The sequence below is a fragment of the Vombatus ursinus genome, unplaced genomic scaffold (genome assembly GCF_900497805.2).
Source record: "Vombatus ursinus unplaced genomic scaffold, bare-nosed wombat genome assembly UNPS02014775.1, whole genome shotgun sequence".
Taxonomy (NCBI): domain Eukaryota; kingdom Metazoa; phylum Chordata; class Mammalia; order Diprotodontia; family Vombatidae; genus Vombatus; species Vombatus ursinus.
This window is the reverse complement of record NW_020954553.1, coordinates 8,321,499-8,347,459: the sequence shown is the minus strand read 5'-3', so window position 1 is coordinate 8,347,459 and position 25,961 is coordinate 8,321,499. Positions and strand designations below refer to the sequence as shown.

At 38.2% G+C, this 25,961-nt stretch overlaps 1 protein-coding gene across 1 annotated transcript in view; it reads right to left on the bottom strand.

Annotated features, from left to right (window-relative positions):
- PTP4A2 (protein tyrosine phosphatase type IVA, member 2) overlaps window positions 1-25,961 on the bottom strand; it is a 37,193-nt gene that overhangs the window by 10,823 nt on the left and 409 nt on the right. Inside the window, exons 2-3 of the mRNA XM_027864387.1 lie at window positions 11,460-12,202; window positions 9,918-10,010 (exon numbers count right to left, since the gene is read on the bottom strand). Of these exons, the coding sequence (XP_027720188.1) occupies window positions 9,918-10,010; window positions 11,460-11,555 (189 nt within the window). The 5' untranslated portion in view covers window positions 11,556-12,202. The remainder of the gene's footprint in view (window positions 1-9,917; window positions 10,011-11,459; window positions 12,203-25,961) is intronic.

Below are 25,961 nucleotides of genomic sequence, written 5' to 3'. Positions count from 1 at the left end.
CTGATCTAAAACAATTCCATAAAGACTCAAGATGGAAAATCATTAACTATGAGAAAGAACTATGGAGTCTGAAAGCAGTTTGAAGCATACTATTTTCACTCTGTTTTTCTTTCTTGTGGTTTTTCCCTTTTGTTTTGATCCTTTTTTCATAACAAGACTAATGTGGAAATATGTTTAATATGATTGTACATGTATAGCCTATATCAGATTGCTTGTTGTCTTGGGGAAGGGAGGGAGGGAGAAAAAAATCTGGAACTCAAAATTTTATAAAAGTGAATGTTAAAAACTATCTTTACACGTAATTGAAAAAATAAAATACTATTAAATGTGAAGGGAAAAGAAATTGTGGTTGGTCACTATGCTAATTGGTTACTAGGTCTTCCAGAGTTGATTGTTCTTACAATATTGCTATTATTATATAAATTGTTCTCCTGCTTCTATTCACATCAGTTCATATAAACCATTCCAAGTTTCTGAAAGCATCTTTTTCATAATTTCTTACAACATATAGTAATTTATCACATTCACATACCACAACTGGTTCTGCCATTCTCCCCAGTTGCATTTCATCAGCTTCCAATTCTTTGCCACCACAAAAAGAGCTGCTATAAATATTTTTGTACATGTGAGGTCTTTTTTCTCTTTCTTTGATCTCTTTGGGGTTCGGATCTATTAGCAGTAAGTCCAGGTCAAAGGGTATGCAGTTTAATAGCGTTTAGGATAAAAATTCAAACTCTTTTCTAGAATGTGTGAACTAGTGAATTAAAGAACCTGTTTTTCCACAGACTCCAACATTTGTCATTTTCTTTTTCTGTCATTGTGGCCAATCTGATGGATGTAAAAGTTGTTTTAATCTGAATTTCTCTAGTTATAAGTGAGTTAGAACTTTTTTTATGTGGTTACTGATAGCTTGGATTTCTTATTCTGAAAACTACCTATTCATACATATCCTTTGACCACTTATTAATTACAGAATGGCTCTTATTCTTATAAATTTAATTCAGTTCTCTATATATCTTAGAAATGAGATATTTATCAAAGAAACTTGATACAAATATTTTTTCCCTCAAATACCTGCTTCTCTTCTAATTTTAGCTACATTGGTTTTGTTTGTGCAAAAACTTCTTAATTTTATGTAATCAAAAATTCTGACTTAATTTTCACCACAGTGAAATTATTTTACTCATCATTATTTTAGGAAATAAATCGTGTTTTTATTTACTTCATAATATATATACATACAAACACATATACATACACATATACATATATATATCTTCAATTTGACAATCACTTATTTCGCACCTATTACATGCCAATTACTGTTACAGTGGGGACATAAAGACAGAGCAGCACCTGTCCTCAAGTCATTCAACCAACACAGAATGCAGTACCAAATACTGCACTAAGCGCTAAGGATACAAAGACAAAAGTCAAACAATCCCTGCCCTCAAAAATCTAACATTCTAATGGAGGGGACAACATGTAGACATCAGCATATTTAAGACACAAGAAGATACAAGGTAACATAGCCTAAGGCCTCCTGCACAAGGTAGCAATTAAGTGCAGTCTTGAAAGAAAGAGGTGGAGGTGAAAGGGAAAGCATTCCAGGCATTTGGGAGGGGGGGGCAGGGAGTGGAGGTTTAGCCGGAACAAAGGTACAAAGATGGGGTCTGAATCATGCTGAATAACAGCAAACAGGCCAGTCAGTACAGGGTAGACTGAAGAGTGCATGGAATGGAGTAATGGAAGAAGACTGAAAAGGGAGGAAGGGACCAGGCTGTGAAGAGCTTTAAATGCCAGTGTAGTTTCTATTTGATCCTAGTAAAGCAGAGGAGTGACATGGTTGGATTTGCATTTCAGGACAATCACTTTGGTGGCTATGTGGAAGATGGGTAGAATGGGGAGAAGCTTAAGGCAGGAGACCAATGAGGAGACTACTGCAATAATCTAGGAAAGAGGAGATTAGAGTTTGAATTAGGGTGGTGACTGTGGGTAGAGAGAAGGGGACACATCCAAGGGATGCTGTGGAGATAAAAACTGTGAAAGACTGGGCTATGTCTCTTGTCTGCCACGAGAGGTAGATGGTGCTACAGTGGATAGAAAGATGGGCCGGGAGTCAAGAAGAATTCAAATCAAATCTAGCCTGGCCTCAGCTACTCCCTAGCTATGTACACAATTTAATGAGGGTGGAAGTGATATAGTCACACTTCCATTTTGGGAAGATCAATTTGACAACTGAGAGGAGGATGGACTGGAATGAGGAGACACTTGAGGCAAGGAGACCAACCAGCAGCTAATTATGATTTTCCAGGCATGAAGTGATTAGGCATAATACCTACCTACCTCCCAAGGTTGCTGTGAAGCTCAAATGAGATAATACGTATAAAAAGCAAATGTCTGGCACAGAATAGGTGCTATCTAAATGCTTATTCCCTTTCTCTACCCCACTACGTGGGGTGTGGTAGGAGCAATATCCTAACTCCTCTGCCCCTACACAAATTAGGACAGTTTTGCTTTAAAAGATATTACAACCATCTTCAAGACTTGATTGATTCACAGGACTACAGGCTCTGGCTACTGACATCACCTCCTGGTTTCGTGTACAAAAAGATCTTTGAAAGTGTGTTCCGATGCTTCAATGGCAAACTACACTGGGCAGCTCAGGCAGGGGAACTTCACTAAGTCAACAGCTTGGGCTCTCAAAGCACATGCTTCTTGAATATCTTTCTCCTGTACAGCTAAGGAAATCTTCTTTTACTTACTGCTGAATGACCTATGAGAGTATCACTTCTTTCCAATATCAAACATAAGCTATCAGGGCTTGATTCAGGCCCATGGCAAGGCATCTAGGATGGCAATTCGGGACTTTCTGCCCTTAACAGAAAAATTGAATTTTTAAGGGTGGGTTGGAGTTGGGGTGGGTGATGGGTGGGAGGACATGATGAATTCTGTTAATGGACACGTGGCATTCGAGATGTCCAGTTTAAAACATCTTCATCTGTGATGCAGGACTAGCACTCAGGAGAGAGACATGGGCTAAACAGAAATCTGAAGTCATCTCCATAGCTAAGATCAATGAACCCAAAAGAACTGTTAAGATCATCAAGTAAGAGAATGTCAGAAGAAAAAAGAAGAGGGCCCAGGACACAGTCCTAGAGTACACTCAAAGTCTTACATTTGGCAAGGATTTGGAATAATAAAAGGCAAGGAGTTATGAGAATAAAGAGGAGATCCAAAGGGTTCTAAGAAAATGTAGAAATCAAGAACACTTTCACATCTGCAGGAAAGGCTATATATAAGGAAGTAGAACCCCAGCCCAGCACACTATTAGATATTTATATCCCACATGTCTACACCACAGAGGACTTAATCTTTCTCCAAAACCCACCCTCTTCTTTCAAACTTCCCTAGTTCTGCCAAGGGCACAATCATTCTTCTAGTCACCCATGGTTTGCAACCTAACTTAACTCTATACTCTCTTACCCTCTAAACCCAATCAGTTGATGGATCTTGACAATTTTCCACATTTCTCACATCCATCTCCTCTCCACTCCCACGGACAGAAGAGGCAGGGAGGTGGTGCAACAGACAGCTGGGCCCGCAGTCAAGAAGATCTGAGTTCAAAACCAGTCTCAGACACTCATTAGCTATGTGTCCCTGGGTAATTCACTTAACCTCTATCTGCCTTAATTTTCTCAACTGTGAAATGGGGATAATAATAGCACTTGTTTTAGGGCTCCAATGAGATAATATTTGTAAAGCACTTATTAGCACAGTGCCTGGCACATAGTAGATGTTTAATAAAGCCTGCCTGTTGGGCAGCTAGGTGGCACAGTGGATAGAGCACTGACCTTGGAGTCAGGAGGACCTGAGTTCAAATCTGGCCTCAGACACATAATATTCACTAGGTGTGTTACTCCGAGAAAGTCACCTAACCCCACTTGTCTCACCAAAAATAAATAAATAAATAAAAATAAAGCCTGCCTGCCTGCCTTCCTTCCTTCCTTCCTTTGTCAGCATGCTAGTTCAGACTCTCACCATTGGTTTCACCTAGCATTTCTATGCAGATGACTGTCAGATGGACTTGTCCAGCCCTAACTTCTCTCCTGATCTCCAGTCTCCCAATGCCCACTGCCTATTAGACATCTCAAAATGGATATCCCATAGATGTCTTAAATTCAACATGTTTAAAACAAAAGTCTTACCACTTTTCCCTTACCAGCTCTCCTATACACCCTCTTTTCTCTTCTGATACCACCCCCACTTTGGTGCAGACCTTAGCCCCCTATACCTGAACCGCTAATGCAGCCTGCTGGGGTGTCCTCCTGCCTCAAGCTTCCCCTCACATTAGTTCCTCTTCTACTCTCTCAAAAGTGCAGTCTAACTAGGTCACTTCCTTTTTCAATAAACTACTCTAGCTCCCTACTACCTCCGAGATCAAATAAAAAATCCTATTTGGTAGGGGCAGTGGATAGAGCACTGGCCCTGGAGTCAGAAGTACCTGAGTTCAAATCCGGCCTCAGACACATAATACTCACTAGCTGTGTGATTGTGGGAAAGTCACTTAACCCCTCTGCCTAGCTAAAAAGAAAAAAAACTATCCAAAAAAAAATCCTATTTGGCTTCTAAAGCCCTTCATAACCTGGGTTCTTCCTACTTTTGTAATTTTCTTGTACCTTAATCTTCCCATCATCCTATGCAACCCAGTGGCATGGCCTCCATCATACAATACTCCATCTCCCTCCTCATCTCTGCCTCCAAGTCTCCTGGCTCTCTTCAGACTCAAGTCTCATCTTCTGCAAGAGGCCTTTCCCAGTCCTCTTTAATATTAGTTGCTTCCCCAATTTTATCTTGTATTTATCTAGTTTGCACATAATTGTTCACATGGTGTGTCCCCCATTACACTAGGAGCTCCTAGAGCAGGGAATGATTTTTTTGTTTGTTTGTTTTTTGCTTTTCTTTGTATCCCCAGTACTTAGCATAGTGCCTGGGACACTTACTCCCACTTGTACTATGGAATAGTTTCCTAATCTCTCTATCTTGTCTCTCCTCATTATTCTGATTTACCACCTTTCAAAAGCTGCTAAAGTGATATTCCACAAGCACAAAAAAACTCATGTCACTCCCCTGCTCAAAAAGTTCCAATGGCTCCCCACCACCTCTAAGATCTTCACAATCTGATTCCAGCCTCCCTTCACAGACTTGGTACATACTTTCACATACATTCTACATTCCAGTCAAACTGGTCTATTTTCAGTTCCTCTTTCATACCATTCCGTTTTCCATCTCCCTACCTTTGTAGAGGCTGGCCCCAATCCCTGGAATGGCTCCTCTCATCTCTCAGCACCCCTGGTTTCCTTTAAAACTCCATTCAAGACCTTTATAAATAAGGCCTTTGCTGAACCTCCTTGCCACAGAAGAAAGTCCTCCCTCTACTGCCCTGTGTTTACTTTCAACATGTTTTGCATTTACTTATACTTGTACATGTTATTTTTCCTTACAGAGCAGAGACTTCTTAGGGGCAAGGACAGTTTTGTTTTTTATCTTTGAATCACCAGCAACTAGTCAAGCTCTGGCATATAAAAGGCACTTAAGAAATACAGAACAGTGTTACTTGTTGGTTAATTGAGACCCATGTAAGCTCTGACATAATAAGAATTCTGAAGGAAGTTCCTTCTAGGTATAGGGGAGGGTGATGGAATTTCAGGTGCAGGGGAACAGCTAATTGTCCAGTTTAGCTGGAATGTAGAGTACATGAAGTGGAACATGAAACAAGACTGGTGAGAAAGGTAAGATGAAACCAGACTGTATGGGGCCTTAAATGCCTGAGTAGGAAGTTTGCATTTTATCCCAGAAGTAATAAGCAGCCACTGAAAGTTGATTTCTGGTTTTTTTGGAAGTAATCAGGGTTTAAGTAACTTTCCCAGGGTCACACAGCTACTAAGTATCTCATGCTGAATTTGAACTCAGGTCCTCTTGACTCCAGGGCTGGTGCTCTATCCACTGTGCCACCCAGCTGGCCCTGAAAGTTTATTTTGAACAGGTGAATAACATGGTCAGAAGTGTGCCTTAGAAAGACATTCTGGAAGCTGTGCGAAGGATGGACTGGAGGAGAGAATAGAGGCTGAGGGTCCAATTATGAAAGCCTGAACTGGGGTGGTAACTATCTGAAGGTAGATTCAAGAGATGGAGAATAGGGGGGGAAAAAAAAGGAGGGGGATTTACTAAGCTGTTAATGCTACATCATTTTTTTTTCCCGAAAGATGGAAAAAAGTATATTTGGGGCTAATTAAGTAAAAAGGTATCCTAGTGGTAATTTCAGAATCTTGCTTATTTAACTTATTCTCATAAAAGTTAGAAAGAATATGGTATGGCCAAATGCTGAACTTGGAATCAATAAAGACCTGAAATGAAATTCAGGCCCTGAAATTTACTAGCTGAGTGACCCTGGGTAAATCATTTTACTTCAATGAGTCTCAGTTTCCTCATCTGTAAAATAAGAACATCGACACTTTTACTTTCTACACACCATATATTATGGTAATCAAAGGGCTTTATAAAAATTATAGATCTATATAAATGTGAACTACCACCACAATAAATTATAAAGAGATTGTGTTCAATTCTCCAAAATGGAAGTCTTCAATGTCAACATACTAATTTTAAATACATAAGCAAACTACTTACCTGTAATTCAATTCAACAAACATTTGTTAAGTAGTTACTATATGCAAGAAAGATATATAAACACAAAGTACTGACAAAGTTATACAAAATAATTTCATGAAGAGAGAAAGCACTAACAAGGCAGGTGGAGGAGGCAGAATGGAGATCAATAAAGGCCACTTGTAGAAGATAGCAACTGAGCTATGCTTTGAGGAAAGCTAGAAATTCTAAGAGGTGAAGGTGGAAAAGTACATTTCAGGCACATGGGGGTAAAGGGGTTCATGCATGCAATGGGAGAAGAGCATGAGATGCAATATTCTGTATGGGGATCAGCTAGCAAACTTTAGTGTAACTTCGTAGATCTCTAATAAAGTCTCCTCTGATGTATAATCATGGGATAGAGGTAACCGGGGAGCTCAAAGTTTTCACAGGCCCCACACTGAACTGGAAAAGCTTTAAGACGTCCAAGGGGCAGTTAGGTGGCACACTGGATAGAGGACTGTAGTCAACAGAACCTAAGTTCAAATCCGACCTCAGACACTTGTCACTTACTAGATGTGTGACCCTGGGCAAATCACTTAACCTCAACTGCTTCACCAAAAAAAGAAAAAAAAAAGAGGTCCAGTAAGATTCTGTGAGTCCATTAGTAGAACGCAGGGTGCCTCTTTCAGTAATGGCCACTCAGACCAACACTGAGAACTTCTGGCTGAGACTGCTCCCTGAACAGAGGCAGAACGTCCAACTATCATATAGCTAAGATGATAAAACCCCAAAATTTGCATCACACTGAAAAGGATCAAGAAATCCAGTAAGAAACTACAATAAGTGACTTTTTCCACCTAAGAACTGTACAAAATAACAGCCAGAAGCCCATGGACAAGAGGATAAAGGGGCCTGCCAACAGTACCAGGGAAGGTAGCTAAACTTAGTTCTCCAGAGCAACCAACTAAGACAGTATAGCCTGCAAGGCTGTATTTAGAGACAGCAAAAGTATACAGAGGTCAAAAAGCCCCAGGGTACAAACCCTGAAAGCCCAAAGGAACAGCCAGAGTAAAGAGGCAACACTCAGAGAGAGGGAAAAATAAGTATCCTTTTAAAACCTTAATATCTTCAAAGCAGGGAGAGAAGGTAAAGAGAGAGGTTCTAGAGGTAGAGTGAGTCTGTTCTGAAGATTTTAAGAAAAGAAAGAGAAGGAAGGGTAAAAGAAATATACTGATGTAGAAAAGGAGGTGGAATTTGCTATTTCTTTGTAATTTGGTAGAATTTACCAGTTATTTTAATTGGGATGCATGGGAAGTAATCGTATACAAATATTCTTGAAGAGAAAGGGTTGAGGGCGTCAGTTGAACCTCATTCTTGTTTGAACCAGATAAAAGAGGGCTGCATGCTCACAGGCACCCCCACACAGCGTTTGGTATAGAAATACATCAAAACTCAATAAAGAATAACACGTGTAGATATGGAAGGAGGCGTAGGTTTAAAAGGAAGGATAATATCAAGGAGAGAAGACTATCAAGCAAAACAAACTTCCTGATCCTGAAGGTCTGATTAAAAGCGAAAAAGAAAAGACCCAGACTCTTAGAGGGGCACCCAACAACTGAAGCACACCTTAACAAACTGCTTAACAAACAAATGCAATAAAATAATACTGCACCACAAAAAAATGATCCAGAGACAATTTCAGAAAATCCTGGGTAAAGTGACCTGATTCAGTGAAGTGAGTAGAACCAAAAGAACAATTTTTCACAAGGAAAACATCAATATAAAGAAAAATGATTCTGAAAGATTTAAGAACCCTGATCAATACAACGACCAATAATGTCTCCAGAGAGCCTATGATAAAACATATTACATACCTCCTGACAAAAGGGTGATGGACTCAAGAAGGTACAGAAAAGAACATACATTTCTGGACATAAACACAGTATAGCTTTGTTTTATTTGACTATGTTTACTTGTTACAACAGTAATTTTTTCTCTCAGTTTTTAACCAGGGTGTAGGGAGGAAGATGTTTGAAACCAGGGAGATGTTTAAGCAAGAAAAAGAGCAATAGTGATGCCCTCCCCCGAAAAAAGGGGGCCAAATAGCAAGAAGCCCAAACATGGCAGTTTTGAGAGTAAAGTGGAATTTATAAGATCCTTTTTTTTAAAAACAAGTAGTATGAAACAGATTTTAACTTTTACATAACAATCCTTTTTGTGTTCTGCAATATGTATAGAAATGCCCTGTTGTCACTTAAGTTCAAAATTTTAAAATAAATTTTAAAAAGATCATATACTAAAGAATAAAGAGATTATAGGTACATTTAATACCCAGATTAATGAAATCCCTGGAATACTGAACTAAATTTAACAATCAGACATATGGAAGCTTATAAAAGAGATTAACGTTACCATTGTTATACAAACTTAATTCCTACTGGAGATTAAAAGACCACGTGAAGAATTTTCATGAGGAGTGACAACATATTGTCAAAACTCTGTTCTCATTACCTTACCGCTTTCTATGTACATACTTGACAAATACTTTAAGTAATCTATAAAGAAAAGGCAATACACTACTGCTTTCATTAATATTTAGATAGCGAAAGGGAAGTTGATTTTTAGTTTAGTAACAGCCAATGCTGTATCATTAGATTTAGTTATCTAAAAACATCTAATCATGATACAACTGCTCAGAGACCTAACATAGTGTCATCATCTATACTGACTACTTTCTAAGGTAAAGTTGCCTTCTGATCCTTCTGATTCTCCCCCTTGTCTCCCAAACTATCAAAAAATTAAAAAGGGATAATTCTGCACTTAGAAGAAATACTATTATCAAATACAGTTTATGAATACCTGATGGAAATCACTTCCAGTTAGATTTAAACCAATGGCCTAGAAATGAAAGCTGAACATCACATTTATTAATATCCAAAGAAAAATGCAAATTTCCATTTTCTTGAGATAAATAGGGACTTTTAGTTCACATATATTTGATAAAAACACCCTGCAATTCTAGACTTTTTAGAGCATATATGAATTGACCGTTTAGCAATTTACTAACAATCCAGGAGTCAAATGAGACTGCTAAAAAAATTTTTTGGCACTATACTGAATCAGCAATTTAAAAAAAAACATCAATTTTTAGCAATCTAATTTGCCTTTGCTGAGTACAAACCTGGCCTATGTAACTATATAATTTAGTGCTATATTTGTATTTATATTTACTTAATGTTGGAAAATTATAAATACTACACACTCACTAGAACCTGGATTCCTTCTTTTTCAACTGGAGCTTTATCATACGTAGCATCACAAACTCGGACCAAAGTTGTCACACCATACTTCTTAAGTTCCTTTAAAGAAAAACAAATAAAAGTATATTTGCCATCTGAATCTAAGATTAGGACTACAACAGTTTAAAAGATAACTGGAAGGAATGCTACAGATTATCTAATCAAGCCTGCTCATTTTAAAGATGAAGGAACTGAGGTCTAGAAGGAAGAAATTATTTGCCCAAGATCATTCAGATCAGATCATTTCAATAAAACAACCATTTATTTCTTAGGTGCCCACTACGTGCAAGGCACAGTGCTAAGGATACAAAGGTGGAAAAGGACACAATCCTGACTTCAGTGAGTTACTGAAGGAATAGGGTAAAGGTGAGACTATAAACCAGGTTACCTGACTTCTAATCCAGGCCTCTTTCTTATAACAGCATTCTTCTGAAACTACTTGAGCTTTAGAAAAGCTGTGAGGTGAGGCAAGATACTAAGTGTAATCATAGCCTGGTTCCCTGCTCCTCTATATGTTCTGTATTCCAATTTCACCTGGCATCTCTGCCACCATCACCGTAACAGCTGCAAGAGGTGAGGGTACTTCTAAGATTAGGTTCCTCTGCTATCTCTTAAGCTAATGGCCTAGAACTGGAAACATGAGATAGTACTGGGCCAGATCCAAAAAGTCTTAGGTCACTGAAATGCCATGACTCCACTACAGGTCTCTGGTCAACCTGCATACCACACACAGCAAATAAAATAGCTTAAAGAGCTACAAATATAAATAAATGAGAACACTGATGGCCTGTAAGGAATGTAAATCATTTACATAAATCAGTGTTATTATAATAGTTAATGGACTCAATTTTTAGAGTATATATCCAAGAAATTTGAAACCACTCTATGGAATCAGCAATTAAAAAAAAAACCTTCAAAATACAGGTAAAATCCCATTATAGTGAACTCTATAAGACTCAATCATGTGGCAGTTGTATTTATGATAATAAAAAAAAAATCCTACACTGAGAAAAATCATATTCTCAGTATTCATGACATGGAGATTAAGGAGAACAGAAACTTAACAACAAATCAGCCAATCAAAACAATGCTCCAATTTCAGTAGGAATAGGAAGAGATTCTGCAAACATTACTATCCCTGAGTTCTGGAGTCATCTTTGGGTGGTAGTGCTTCAGGTGAATGGTCCAGGGTTTTAAGGGAGCTTCAGGCCAGGGGACCTGGGAGTGAAATGGTAATTGCTACTTGCAGGCATGGAAAAGCATCAGTGATTGTTTTGAGAGCAAGACCCAGAAAAGGCCACACTGGGTTAGACTGGAATCTGTCTGGGAGCCCTCTTCCAGTTCTAGAAACCAAGATTATGTTGTAAACAGGTCCAACAAGGCTTACGGCTATCCCTCAGGGACGGAAAATGCTTTGTGGTACAAGAACCTCTTTATAAAGGCATTCATTATGATGGGTTTTTAAACCTGCAAAATGAATCCCCAAAGTGGACTGCACCACACTCTTACCTCCGTGAACTTGTTGAGTGTTGCATTGGTAGGATTGTGGGTAATCAGAAAACGCATGTTCTCATAAGAGATCTCCACAGGGGCTGGACGGTTCATTATGGCAGACAAAAAGTGTGTATTCGTGGGAGAGAAAGAGAGAAACGGGAGGAGCAGGTATGCGTGGGTGTGTGTGTTTGAGGAAGAGAGATGGGAAAATGGGGGGGGAAAATCAATAACCCTTGAAACGTTTCACAGCAGAAAACATTAAAAAGACCACAAAAATGCCTATTATTGATCAGTGTCTTCTCTGGTCAGCTTGTTCCTTCCTTAAGGAGTTTCTTCAGGATAAGCAGATCTACTTAGAATCCACTGGAATTCAGATTCAACTTGGGCCTCAATGACTGCAGATGGTTACCTTCAACCTTCAAAATTCCAACTGCCTGCAACTTCAGCGGCCTTTCCTACATTTAGGCACTGGTGAGGCAAGGTGAAAGTATAGACCCGCTCTGCACTTGTGTTTTCTTGATACTTAATTTTGCTGGAGCCGTTAAAGGGAATATGCTTCCAATATGAAAAAAATATAGATATATGCCAAATATCTCTGAGGCCAATCTTGGTGTCCGGAGTCTTCAAGGCAATGTTAATTATGGCACATAGAAGCCTCAAGCTCACTTGTCAGCAAAAGCACTGTGCTGAGCCTGGCAGAAGTCTGCCTGCACGCTCAGAATCGCCATAAATGTGCGGCGTGAATTCCAACAGAGAACCTACAGGAAAGGAAAAAGACCAGTGTGTGAGTAACTAGTTAGTTGACAGCATTACAGCATTAGATCACACAATGCTATGAGTAAAGAAATCAATTTAATTCAATTCAATAAGCATTGGGAATACAAAAGCCCAAGTCTCTACCCACCTGCAGTTTACATTCTAACAGTGGAAAACAACATAAACACAATGAATACACTCTTTACTATTCTAAGTTACCATGATAAATACAGAATTATAGAAGAGTACTCGATATTATACAACTGGATGTGCAGAAAACAAATTCTAAAACATATGTAGGTGTACCTTGCTTTATGAAGTTATTCATTAAAATATGTTGAGGAAACTATCAAATTTTTACATGTGCAACTCACTACTTAAGGTAATTTTACCTTTGGATGGATTCTTTCCATAATACAATCACCACTGCCCCACTCCCTACCCCATTTTATTCATGAGCCTTGTAAGCCAAGAGTTCATATATTTCCTATTTGCTTAAAGTAAAATACAAAAACAGGAAGACTGGGGAAAGGGATTTATATATTTATCCCTGAGATTGTAAACCTCTTTTACTAGCCAAAAAAATAAGCTCCCAACTAGAGTGATCACACCTCTTTTTTCTCCCTTTCCAGTTTTCATCTGCTTCTGTTCCTACTTCACTGAGGCAAGAGTATAAAATCATAGCTGATAGAATGCAGTTTTACACCTCCACCACTAGCCTCCTCCCAAACAAATTTTCACAAAAAATAGCAGAAAAAAAGGCAAAGTTTTCCAATATTTTAAGCCAGAATAACTGTACCAGGGCTCTGACATATGCACACCTAGTTGGTTAAGACTATTCAATTTCTTTGAGTACTCTTAGGCATGTTTAGTTTCCCCAGAATATAAACTCCTCTAATGGGATGATGATTTTCTTCCTATCTCCCTCACCATACTACCAGGGTAGATCTACAAGTCTTCTACCACTTTTCAAGAACAGCTGTGGACAATAAAACTCGCCTCCCTTCCGTCCCCGTGGTAATGAGCCCCAAAGTTAACTAAGGCTGGCCCTCCCCTGGCAGACTTGCTGTGACACACAGTCCTTCACAAAGTCCCTTCCAAGGCAAGAGCACCCAGCTGTGGCAAACGCAGTACACCCAGAGCTAAAGAAAAGAGCTCAGGGCCACATCTACTGTGATGAGATCCCATGGAAAACCTTCAGGATCCCTGGTTTTATCAGTTCAGGTGCTCCTCTACTGACACAGAAGACAAACTATGGATGGCTAGATTGATAAATAACCTAGGAACAATGACTATGCCCCCAAAACTCATCACCCTGAAAGCCAACCTCTGGTGATAACTTTCCCCATTCCTCCATGGGGTGGGTGATCCAGATGTGGCTTCAACTTTCAATGTGGAAACTCCATTTGTAACTACTAATCTTAAGAAAGTTGCCCGGGACACCAAAAAGTTAAGTGACTTGGACTCCACAGCTAGTATGTGTCAGAAAGAGGACTTCAACCTATGTCTTTCTGACTCCAAAGCCAGCCCTTTCATTCACTGATGCCTCTCTCAAAACACTTATAAATTTGTTTAAAAAAAAAAAAAAAGGAATAACAAATTTGTTAATTTATTCTCCCTAATATTCAAATTTTCTAAAAGGTAGGAAAGGAAGAAGCAAGGGTTGTTGCCCAATTAATAAATAAGAATATGGTTCATAGGAATAGTCACAAAGTAACTCAATATCATGTCAAGGAAACACTTATCTCCAAACACTTAAGCTAATTCCTTACCCAATCTTCTTTATGATTTGTTTTAACTGCATGGATTCTATCACAGACAAAAGTACAAAAATAAAACATTCTTTAAATTTAGAAGACACAGTATCTCAAAAGGCATTCTTAATGTCTTCATACCACTATCCTATCCAATTAAAGACATTTAACACTGCAAAAGCAAAAAATTCCTAAACTTAAGGAGAGTACAAACATACATTCCACCACTTATACTTTTCTCAGGTTGTAATTTTAACACAAACCAAAAACATGAATCTCAAATTATCCAATCAGATCTGTCTTTCAATACTGGCCATAGAATAATAGGACCCTAGATTTGGGAAGAACCTTAGAGATCAATGTGTCCAGTCCTTCCTCAAGTGAAGAAACTGAGAGGGAGAGACTTGGCCAAGGTCACAAAGGCACTTGGAAGAACAGGAGATCAGTCTCCTAGAATCCAGTCTCCTGGCAGTGAATCCAGAACTGTGAGGGAAGGTGGGGTGAAGGGGGGACCAACCCCCTCCTAGAGAGGAGGAATTCATCATAATCTCTTTTATTCCAGTGTAAGTTTTCTTCACATACTTGCTTGAATTGTTCATCAGTCATTCTGTGAATATATAATCATTCTTTTTATAAGAAAAATATTCAAAGTAGTACATAGCAAAACACCAGGAAATTCTAACCTGCTTTGAAGCCCTTTGGAACCACAGATATCATCAAGGTTAATGTGTCTGTCAGCTGAGAAAAAAAGCAATGAAAAGACTGCATTGTACTGATGGCCAAGCTTTAAAAGTAAAGACTCCAGAATTAAGTTTTCTACCTGGATACCAGCGTTTGTCTGCTTGGAGAACAGCAAGCTTTCTCCCATATTTCTTCTCCAACTCCCTTCTGGAAGAACCATTTCCAGGAACGACAATAATTTACTGTGACATTTTTTCCCTTAATGTAGAGATCCCCAACACAAGAGGTCATGCCAATAGAAAGTGTTTTATAAGTGTTCATAGACCCATGGTAATAAAATTAAGCTTCTCTTCTCTATCCCCCCCAATGCACCAAAGAAATATTTGGCTACATCAATGGTGAACCTTTTGCAACCTGTCAGTTCATTTAAACTAAGGCAAGTACATTTGGAACTCACTATAATTCAAAGCAAAAAGATTCTAAGAGAGAATGAACAATCTACTACAGCTGGGAAAAACTCAAAAGTTGAAGAATCCCATGGTTCGGCAAATGGTTAGCACCTGTAAACTCTCCAGGAAGACTTTCAATAGAAAGTTGTATTTCTGGCATTAATTCTGCTTTGTCTGTTAAAAGGAGAGGGTAAAACAAAAAAACAAAAAAATCTGTTCAGTGACTAAAAGCCTGGGTTCCTTTAAAGCATCTGCCAACCATCCTTAGAGTAATTATTTACTATAATTTGAGATGGTGTGCTGTCAGATGCACTTGACCAGGGGTTAAATCCATGAGGTGCGGTGGTGGGCAGTCAACAGTACAGTACTATACAGGATGTTCAATTAACCCTTTAAAGAAGGTCTATTGGGGGGCAGTTAGGTGGCGCAGGGGATAGAGCACCAGCCCTGAAGTCAGGAGGACCTGAGCTCAAATCCAGCCTCAGACCAAACACTTGACACGTACTAGCTGTGTGACTTTGGGCAAGTCACTTAACCCCGACTGCCTCACAAAAAAAAAAAAAAGAATACAGAGGAAAGGGAACCTATACCTTGGCTAAAGTCTTAGCTAAGTTATTATGTAATAAAGTCACTTAACCTGCTCATCTGTAAAATGTGGGGGTTGTTCTACTTGATCTCTAAGGGGTACCTTACAGTTCTAACAATGTATGTATAGGGACCACCTCTATAAAATCATTCAGTACTGCATCTGTTCTAGGAAGCAATGCTGTGTGGAAACTGGATCTGGAGTCAGAAGACTTGGGCTTGAGTCCCAACTCTACCACTTTAACTGATGTGTGACCTGGGGCAAATCTCTCAATTTCCTTAATTTGTAGTTTGGTATTAATACTACTTCCCAGTATTGTTGGGAGAGGAGTTATTACCTGACCATGCAGTAGAGAGGCCTCTACTACACCTCCGGGCAAGTAGCACGCTAAAATCAAATATAACTACAAAAAAATACTGAGTAGCCTTTTTATTTTTTTTTAAGGCGACTGGGGTTAAGTGACTTGCCCAGGGTCACACAGCTAGTAAGTGTCGAGTGTTGGTCTGAGTCCAGATTTGAACTCATGTCCTCCTGACTGCAGGGCTGGTGCTCTATACACTTGAGTAGCCTTTTTAAAGACAGTCCTGTATCTCACTGTGCAAACATTTAAAAGTGAACTGTCCTATTTTTCATCAAATTCTGCACTAAGAAATTAACTCTTTATTTCTAAAATTCAAATCAATGAAAAAATGACCTGCAAAACCTCAATTTCATGGACAAGCCTGGTTTTCACTAAACTTAACAAGCTCTATATATCTTATAATGCAAAGAACAAATCCTACCTTTTAGATAACAAAAGGTTATGAATGTGTGAAAGTAAGTTGATATACAATTAAAGCTTTACTTTGCTTATAAAGACACTTAACAGAAAATTGTGCAAATTTGAGTCAGCTCAATTTCTACACTCATGCAACATTATAACAGAACACTCTATAAAGTACCACTTAGAACAAAAGTTGCCAAAAATATGCTTTCTCTAGAGGTAAGAGATTGTAAATAGCAACCCCAGCTTTTTACCTTAACTACCATAACAGCAGTCTTCACCTCCTTCATTTATTCCCACCTTTCTATTTCCTTATAGGAAGAGGAAACAAAGTTCTACCAAGGAAATCTATAGTCAAAGTTGGTTCCCAAAGAACAGATGAGAAAATTCATAACTTTTCCTTCAATGGAAGAGTGGAGGGGGCAATGGGTGTGGAACACTGCATAGACTCAGCTAAGATGCTAATCAGTTTTGCTGAACTGCATTTTTGTTTCTGCTTTACTTTTTAATATACAGTATGGTTTGATGAGTAGAGCAGAGGGAGGGGTATATTCAGAAACTAAAGTGATATAAATAAATTGTAGTAATACACTTTTTAAAAAAATCATTACTACTGGGAATTCACCCCAATGAGAACAAAGGAAATGTCCCCCATGTGCCAAAATATTTATGGCAGCTTTTTTTGTGGTAGCAAAAAAAACACAGGGAAATAAAATAAGTATCCATTGATTGGGGAACGACTCAACAAAGTATGACTTATGAATGGAATGAAGCATTATTGCTCCATGAAATATCAAATGTGAAGAACTCAGGGAAACTTGAGAAAATCATATATGAACTGATACAAAGTAAAATAAGCAGTACCAAAAAAGTATCATACACAATAACTAGCTACAACAGTGAAAAGAAAAACAACATTGAAAAACATCAGAACACAGTTCAATACAATGACTAATCTTGACTTAGAGGCCTGGTGAGAAAGACTTTCCCTTTGGTAGAAAGGTGGTGGAATATAGATGCATAGTAAAGCATATTTTATCAGAAATAGTTAGTATGTCAGTTTGCTTTGCCTAACTGTATTTTATTATATGAAAAGGGGGAAGAGTTAGTTACTGGGAAAGGGTAGCAATACCAAAAAAAAAAAAATCAATGAAAACATTTCAACAAACAAAAATCCAACGGCCACTTCCATTTTTTTTTTTTAAAGAAAATAATGACCTTGGATCATGGGGAAATATTTTAATAGTTCCGAAACAGCATAAGATACAACCTGACACTCAAAAGAGAGTAAAGCAATTAACCAACAGCTACATCAGATTCTAAGAAGAGTGTCAGTTATTTATCCAAAGTCCCCTGATCCAGTGAGCAAGGATCAAAAGGGAGTGGTTACCAAATTTGTATGTTCTTTAGTGATTAGCAATCCTTGTAGGTTTTAGAATGAAACAGATAAGTGAACTATAAAATTAAAACTTAATTACCGCCCACATATTCAGATCCCACTTTCAAAATGTTCCTTCAGATTCTGTTACTTTGTCTTTTCAGCATCTAGCAATTTCCCAAGATGAGCCTTTTTGTCTTAAATGTATTCGAACCTTCTTCATTCCTCAATATTTTTATTCTTTAAGGATTTGTGACTTTGTCAAAGTAGGTAGTACCTTCACTAATGCAGTCCATAACCCATTTGTAACTTAAATCATCTATGAGTGTTGCCATAGCCAAAAGTTTTATCACCCTGGGGCTAACATCTCCAAATTTAGGTAGGCTGATCTATGGACAACCCATTAATCTATCACCAGACCTATACTTTCACTCATACAAATTAAATTAAAATGGGGATAACATAATCATGACTGATAGGCAAAGAACTTTTTTTTAAGGTCTTATCAAATCATATAACAATAGGCATTAGTGATGTTTTCAGGGAATGTTTTTTAATTAAGTTAAATAGGTCTAGTAACCTGATTCTATTTGTTCATATTTCCATTTCCAGTCTGAAGTATCATGTGGCTATCCTCTGAATGAGTTTTAACTTTAAGACTATCATCTTCCTGTGTTTTAAGACTTTCTAGACTTCCTGTTATAGATTTTTTTAAATCACATAGATAGTAAGCTTCATTCTAAATGATTTAGTAAATAACTTGCTGTATACAAAGTCTATACCCAATTGAAGTCAAATCCCGAAGCTTGTTTAACCTCAAAAACAGGAGTGAATTTCCTAGAGAGCAACTGGTTTCAGCATTTTGATTTTGTTTCCAACTCCATACATAGCCAACTACAGAATCTATTATTTCTTTTATACTGGAATGCACTTGGAATTTTCAACTGCAATCCTAACTACAAGCAAACAACCAAGAGACATCTGGACTCTCACTCACACCATTCTCAAGTGTTATCTTGGCTATAATCAGGGAAGTTAGAAAGACTAACAGCTGCAAGTTTCCTGAGGTTGCAAAAGAGATACTTCAGAAAAGGTTTATTTGAATCACTTTTCCAAAAGAAGCAACACAGCAACAATATTCCAGGATGCAAAAGATGACATTGTCCCAGGACCGTTGAATTTAATTGTAGATGGTAACAACTTACCAACAGTATCATGCAAAACAGAAACTTCTCATCTTTGGTTAGTATTATTAAAAGAATACCATGTTTCAGTGATAAGATAGTTTTGTGGGTCAATTTAATCTTTACATTCTCCATTCTGTCAAACATATTCATCATGTCTAAACTCACATTCTGAAGTTTTGTGGTCTGTATGAGTTGAAGGAGAGGAAGAAGTAAAGGAATATGCATTTAATATAGCACTTACTATGTGTCAGGTACTATGCTAAGCATCTTAAAATTATTTATTAATGAAATTACAGACCCTTTAAATATTAAATATAAAAACAATTTACATAACCTTCATTTATACAGTGGCTTACAAAGCACTTTCCACACAACTCCAGGAAGAATATAGTACACTGTACAGCAGGAGTGTTGTTCTTAAAGTAAAGAGAGATTTGAGTTCAAATGCCAACTGAGACATTTAGTAACTCTATGACTACTGGTAAAGTATCATAAAGCTCAGAGAGATAGATCACACAGCTAATAAATAAATGTCTGGGCTGGAATTGGAAACCAGGTCTCCTGATTCCAAGAACTGAACTAAGTGAGTTCAGATTTGATTTCCTTTTTCTTTCCTCATTAGAGGTCTGAGTACTATTCCTTCAAAGATGGAGAAGCAGAGGACAGCTAGGTGGGCAGTGGATAGAGCACCAGCCTTGAGGTCAAGAAGACCTGAGTTCAAATCTGGCCTCAGACCAAACATTTGACACTTATTAGTTGTGAGACCCTGGGCAAGTCACTTAACCTCAATTGCCTATAATAAAAAAAAACAACCCACAAAGACAGAGAAGCAATAAGGCAGTTCTGTAAGCAGACTAATTTTAAAATGCAGGACTTCTTAACTGATCCATTAAAAAAAGATTTGCTGGGTACACTCCACAATACGTCCTGTGTAGGATGCAAAACAAAACTATATCTCAGCTGGTTTGTTGAATAAGGAGTTTACAATCTAATTGAGGAAATCTAATTGAATTCGCCACCAATAATAGTAGCTAAGAAGTATTTTGTGGACACAAAGTAAGGAAAAGATTGGTAGAGGTAAGAAAAGTTTCTTGAAAAAAATAAGCATAAAAGAAAGTGATGGTCATGGACTGCTGTGGAAAGGGCAGGACACGACAAGGAGGTGGGGAAGGTGTGGTCAAAGGTTGAGCAAAATGCAGAGATCTCAGCTGACCCTTAGATGCACTTCTGTCAGGAGTGTATAAAATAAATGAGCTCAGATGGTCTCCCAACCTAGCCCTGGGCCTAACATAGTACTTTGCACATCATAGGGATTTAAATGTTTGTAGAACTGAAATTCAATGAGTCTAGGAAGGTCAGAAGATGGATGGCTTTGAAAACAAGCCTCGAGTCAAAAGGAAGTAACATACCTACTGAAGACTCTTAGAACTTTAGGAGAAAACTGGGATCCAATCAAGTAGCAGTTCACTAACTCTAAGATCAAATATGCAAGGGACGCAGGCATTCTTAATGCTGGCCCTTCCAAAACTACCAACAGGGTTCACAATTACACCTTCAGCAGAGTAAACTCTACTTAATTAGGAAACTGTTTTTCCTAACAAGATCAATCTATCCAAATTCCAATGGAGATATAGCAATATATCCTACTGAAGATAGCCATCCATACTATTAACAAATTTATAATGTTTCCTTCAGAGAGATTTCCACATTCTTTGAACAGTTTTAAAAATCGATAAAGGGAAGCTTATTTGTAACTCTACATGGAGAGCAAAGAATGTCAAGAATAATGTCACTAGAATCTATTGTTTCTCCATCAGCTCCCTCTCAATTTGCTGACAAATCTTACTGATGACTCATTTCCTCTGCACTAACAAAATCGCTCCATTCCTTAATGATAGGCTTTTCACCAGTAATAGAAAGTAGAAAACAGATGGCAACCTACTATGGCATACTAAAAGTAGATAGCAAATATTCTTTGAACACCAATGTACCAACCAACCAAGAAGCACTTATCAAACGTCTGCCATGTTCAGGCACTGCTTTTACAGGCAAAAATGAAACAGTCACTGCCCTCAAGAACCTTCCATTCTATCCCGAGAAGCAACATGTACACATCTAAGTAAATGTAAAATATATACAAAGTAAACACAAAGTAATTTCTAAAGTGGGTACTAACAGGGAGAGGACAAAGGAAAGGCCTCATATAAGTAGGACTTGAGCTATACAAAGAGTATGGAGGAAAACATTTACCCAAAACTTAAGTAAAACAGTACTAATTTAAAGTGACGTCCAACACCTGATGAAAAATAAGGTTAACACTAAAAGACCTCAGGGAGACTCCAACAAATCTGAATTCTAGTCAAATACATTAGTTTAAAAGCCAAAGTTTTGGCCACAGCAGCAATAAAAATAGAATACTGTATCTGATCTTCTAAAGCAAATATATCACATGTGCATTTTGTGCCAAAAGAATTAACATTTTCTGAGAAAGATGAAATCTCAACCCAAAGACATTATGAAAAGAATTAAAATCCTGCTTCTCTAAAGCCAAGCCCTTCCAATGGTCAAAATATTTTTCAAAATGGGCTCAGCTAACAAAAGGGTCACTGAAAAGAGTAATTTTATAACTCCCTAAAGTCTGAAAAGTCAACATTGCACAAGATAAATTTATATTAAAAAGATGAAATTAAATAGGGTTTGTGGGTTGTTTAAACTACAGTAGACTCCATGTTACTGGTTAATAAATTCAATTCAGGAAAACCAAAACCATACGTATATCACATATGTAAAAAATGCTGATTATGACTGGTTATGTCCTCACAGGTATTTTGCTATGGAATCTTACAGAAACCTTGCGTAATGATGATGTAAGAATCTTCCTTGAAAAATGCTAGAGAAGGGGCAGCTAGGTGGCGCAGTGGATAGAGCACCGGCCCTGAAGTCAGGAGGACATGAGTTCAAATCCGGCCTCAGACCAAACACTTGACACTTACTAGCTGTGTGACCCTGTGCAAGTCACTTAACCCCAATTGCCTAAAAACAAACAAAACAAACAAACAAAAAAAAAAAAAGAAAGAAAAGAAAAAAGAAAAATGCTGGAGAGGGGCCACTTCCTCACCCTCATTCTGGTTAATTCAACAAAGGATAATTACAGAAAGCAGACAGAGCCAGTACAGATCTAGAGCCACTTTTGGAGGGGCTGCCTGGATAACAGTGGAATCTGGTTTGGCCAAGACCAAGCTGCTCCTCAAAAGAATGGCATTCACATACAATACCCACTTCAGTTCCAAATCAGGCAACTGTGCAAAGCTTTCAGAAAACCAACCAGGAAGTTAAAAAAAGCTGGAAAATGTGATTCTGCTAACTCAACAAAGAATAATTACTGAAAGTTATCAGACACCTTTATGTATACAATAGTTGTGAAGTTTAGTGCAGTCAGAAGCTCTCCTGTTTCCCCAAAGATTGAGAGAATTAAATCAACATTTCAAAATCCAATGAAACATGGCTCAAAACCAAGATAACTAAATGTACTGTTTCACCATGGTTTATAAAATCAAGAGATTATGCATCAATTTCTAAAGAACATAGTATCAAGTTGTGTATCACAAACAGAAATCACAGAACAAATATGCCAGGAAAAGATTTTACATACTTTTAAAGGAATAATTAAAAAGTTTAAAACAAAAATCTGTATTTCAAGGAGCAAAGGATAATTTGGGCACTTAACTATCTCCTACATAGCTCTTTGTAAAAAATAATGGGTGGGAGAAGGACTGAAAACAGACTACTAGATTACTATAAACTAGGGCATAGGCAGTTATGTGGCAGAGTAGCTAGAGTGCTGGGCCTGGAGTTAGGAAGACCCGAGTTCCAATTCAGCCTTAAACACTTACTGGCATTGTGACCCTGGGCAAGTCACTTAACTCTATTTGCTGAAGTTTCCTCATTTGTAAAATGAGCTGGAGAAGAAAATGGCAAACCATTCCAGTATCTTTGCCAAGAAAACCCTAAATGGGATCATGAATAGCAGAACACAACTGAATAACATAAGCCAGGGCACTACCGAAGGAAAAAATTGTCCATTGTTGGCTATTTTTACTAGGCAAAAAAGGTGACGTGATCAACTGTTGAAAGTTACAATCCTAAACCCTACAGTAGCAGCTATAATAACAAACAATTCACTTTTATATAGTGCTTTAAGATTTACAAAGTACAACTCTGCTATTCAACAAGTCTCCTAAACAGCAGTGTTGTGTACCTTGAGCAATATCAAACATGGCATATGTAACACACTTAAGAGATGGTATGCCACTCATCTTCTTCTAGAGGGAACTTCAATTTTCAAATGAACCCAATTTTTTCATAGAACTTCCAGGAAAAACACCTACCAATTTAGACCAGCCTACTGTTGAAGGTGAATAGATCAAAAATCTGTCCACAGGGTTAGTGTTCATTCCTTTGCATCAAATGTCTCAACATTTTATTTTTAAGTTTTCTCCAGAGACTTCACTATAGTTTCCAACCCCCAATTCTGCCCTAGTGCTGAAAAACAAATCACTCCTTATATTTCAATTCTGTTCCTCAATATGAGTAAGTTTTGCAGATAATTGCTCTGGAAAAATGTTAAGGTAAATTAGTAAACAAGTAGAAGGTCAATCCTCAAGAATGGTCAATGTTATTTTTTTTTAATATTCTGGAAAATGTTCCCACTAAAAATAATACTTTTAAGCCTTCAGGTCTTTATTTTTTAAATTATATGTAAAATCAGCCACATATTTGCTCTTTTATAATATTTCCAAAGTTCAATGACTATGTTGTAAATGGTTTCTTTCCATCAACTGGGTTTATGAAAATTAAATATTACTTGACTTTTGAGTCACGGAGGGAGTGGTCTTACTTCTGCAATTCTGAGTCACAGCACACTCTCTCTGTTCAGGAGTTCTAAACTATTTGTCATGTATACAGGTGTCCTAAAATTAGCCAACCGTTCCCAGAGGCAAGACCATTCCTAGCTGACCTACTTTCCCAGAGAAGCGACCATTCCTGGATGACCCTTTCTAACTCACCCTCAAAGTCACCAAAATCCATCCGTTTCCCTCCCCACCCCAACAACAAATACAAGTCTGCCTGTCAACTTTTTCAGCCAGATTTTCCTCTTCCAGCCACATCCCAGGTGCCTCATAAAAACTGAGCACAAGGCACACACCCTGAGGCCCCGAGAGAGTTTGTAGGCAAAATCTACTCCCACACAGAAGCCTACACTTGGGCCCTACAGAGTCTCCAACCAGCCTTTCCTTCAATGATCGCCTGGCCTCCAAGCCTCTCCATTCATTGCTTACACCAACCAAAGAAGAGCTGTAAGGAGAAGAAACCCCCAAGGAAACTCCACTGAAAGAAAAGCTCACTTTCTGTTTCTGAAAGCAGAAAGTACAGGGTGATTTGGAAGAATGCCTGTCCCTTACTGGGTTTATATGAACTAAGAGTCCTTCACATTGAGAAGAATTTGTGTTAATAAAGATGGTTTTAGTGGGAGCAAAGCTTTCCAAGGACTGGAGCAGTCACCAAGTTTAAGGGTTAACCCAAAGTCCTAAGCACTAGAGCCATTAATTATCAAGCCTTCAAAAAAGATGCTTGGGATACAAGGGCACAGAACCCATGACTAAAAGGGACTCCCAATAGTATATTGACAAGAATGTAACACAAATCAGAGTATTCCTGCATTGGCAGAACAACCCCTAAACAATCAATCAATCTATAGTTATGAAGTACCTACTGTGTGCCAGGCACTGCCCTAAACAGTCAAACAGAAATAAGCAGTTGATGTATTAGTCTATGTGCAGTAATCAGACCAATCAGTCCCCAATATTCCAACTATCAAAAAAATCTGAATGTTGAGATGTTCACTGGTCACCATGTTCCACAGTGCACTTGCCATTGGTGTATATGCAAGTGATTTTGAGGTCTTGATAATGTCATTCTGCTTCCTTAATTTCCGTTTGTACTTTCAACAGGACATAACTTCACTGACTTCCTGTCTGAAACTACTGCACATCATATGGAACATAGCAGCAAAGAGCTCCCATGTTCCAATTCAGTAGTAGCTACTTTTTTAATAAAAGGGAAAGCGCTAACCTTTAAACTCAAGGAAATCTACAAAGTAAATGTCCTCTGGAATTTGTTTAGATATTAAGAAAGTTGTATGTTTAGGCTTTCTTGCCAGGAGTAGGGGGAGGGGAATGAGTCCTAGAGAAGGGATAAAAGTAATTCTATACAATCCTGCATTATACATTTCTAAAGTGCCTTTCATCAGAAAAACTCAAAATACTTTATAAGCATTAGCCTCCCAGGAATAGATGTGCCTTTCAGTCTAGTACAGAAAAGGTCAGAGTCTTGGAGAGGAAGATTAAGGGAGCTTTGGACCGAGAAAGCCAGAAAGGGCAGAACAACCATTAGCAAACTTTTAAATGCAAATAGGTACAAATAACATGTAGGGTGGGGGAATTAAAGCAAGCAGAAAGAAGCCAAAAGACTGCTTCCCAAGCCTCAAAACTCACACAAACCAGAAACCCTAGGTTAGACTGCTTCAGAAAAGTTACCTCATCCTATTCACCAGTACAATGACCACCTCAAGGAATGCCCCTCCATTTACAAAACACACACACACACACACACACACACACACACACACACACAGAGTCCCCTCCCCCATCCCCATCAGATAGACTCAGGAAGGCCTCTCCCCTTTATAACAAAGTGAGTGATCACCTAAAGCTAAAGACCGCTACACACCATATCCACCTGAAAAGCCAGAAAGAATTCCTCTCACCATTTACAATAAAACAACCACCTGAAGACCAGGGCAAACTCTTCCCCTCTATGTACAATAAATAAATAAAGGAACCACCTGAAGACCCAAGTTGCCCCCTCTACAATAAAGTGACCACCTGAAGACCCGCGTTGCCC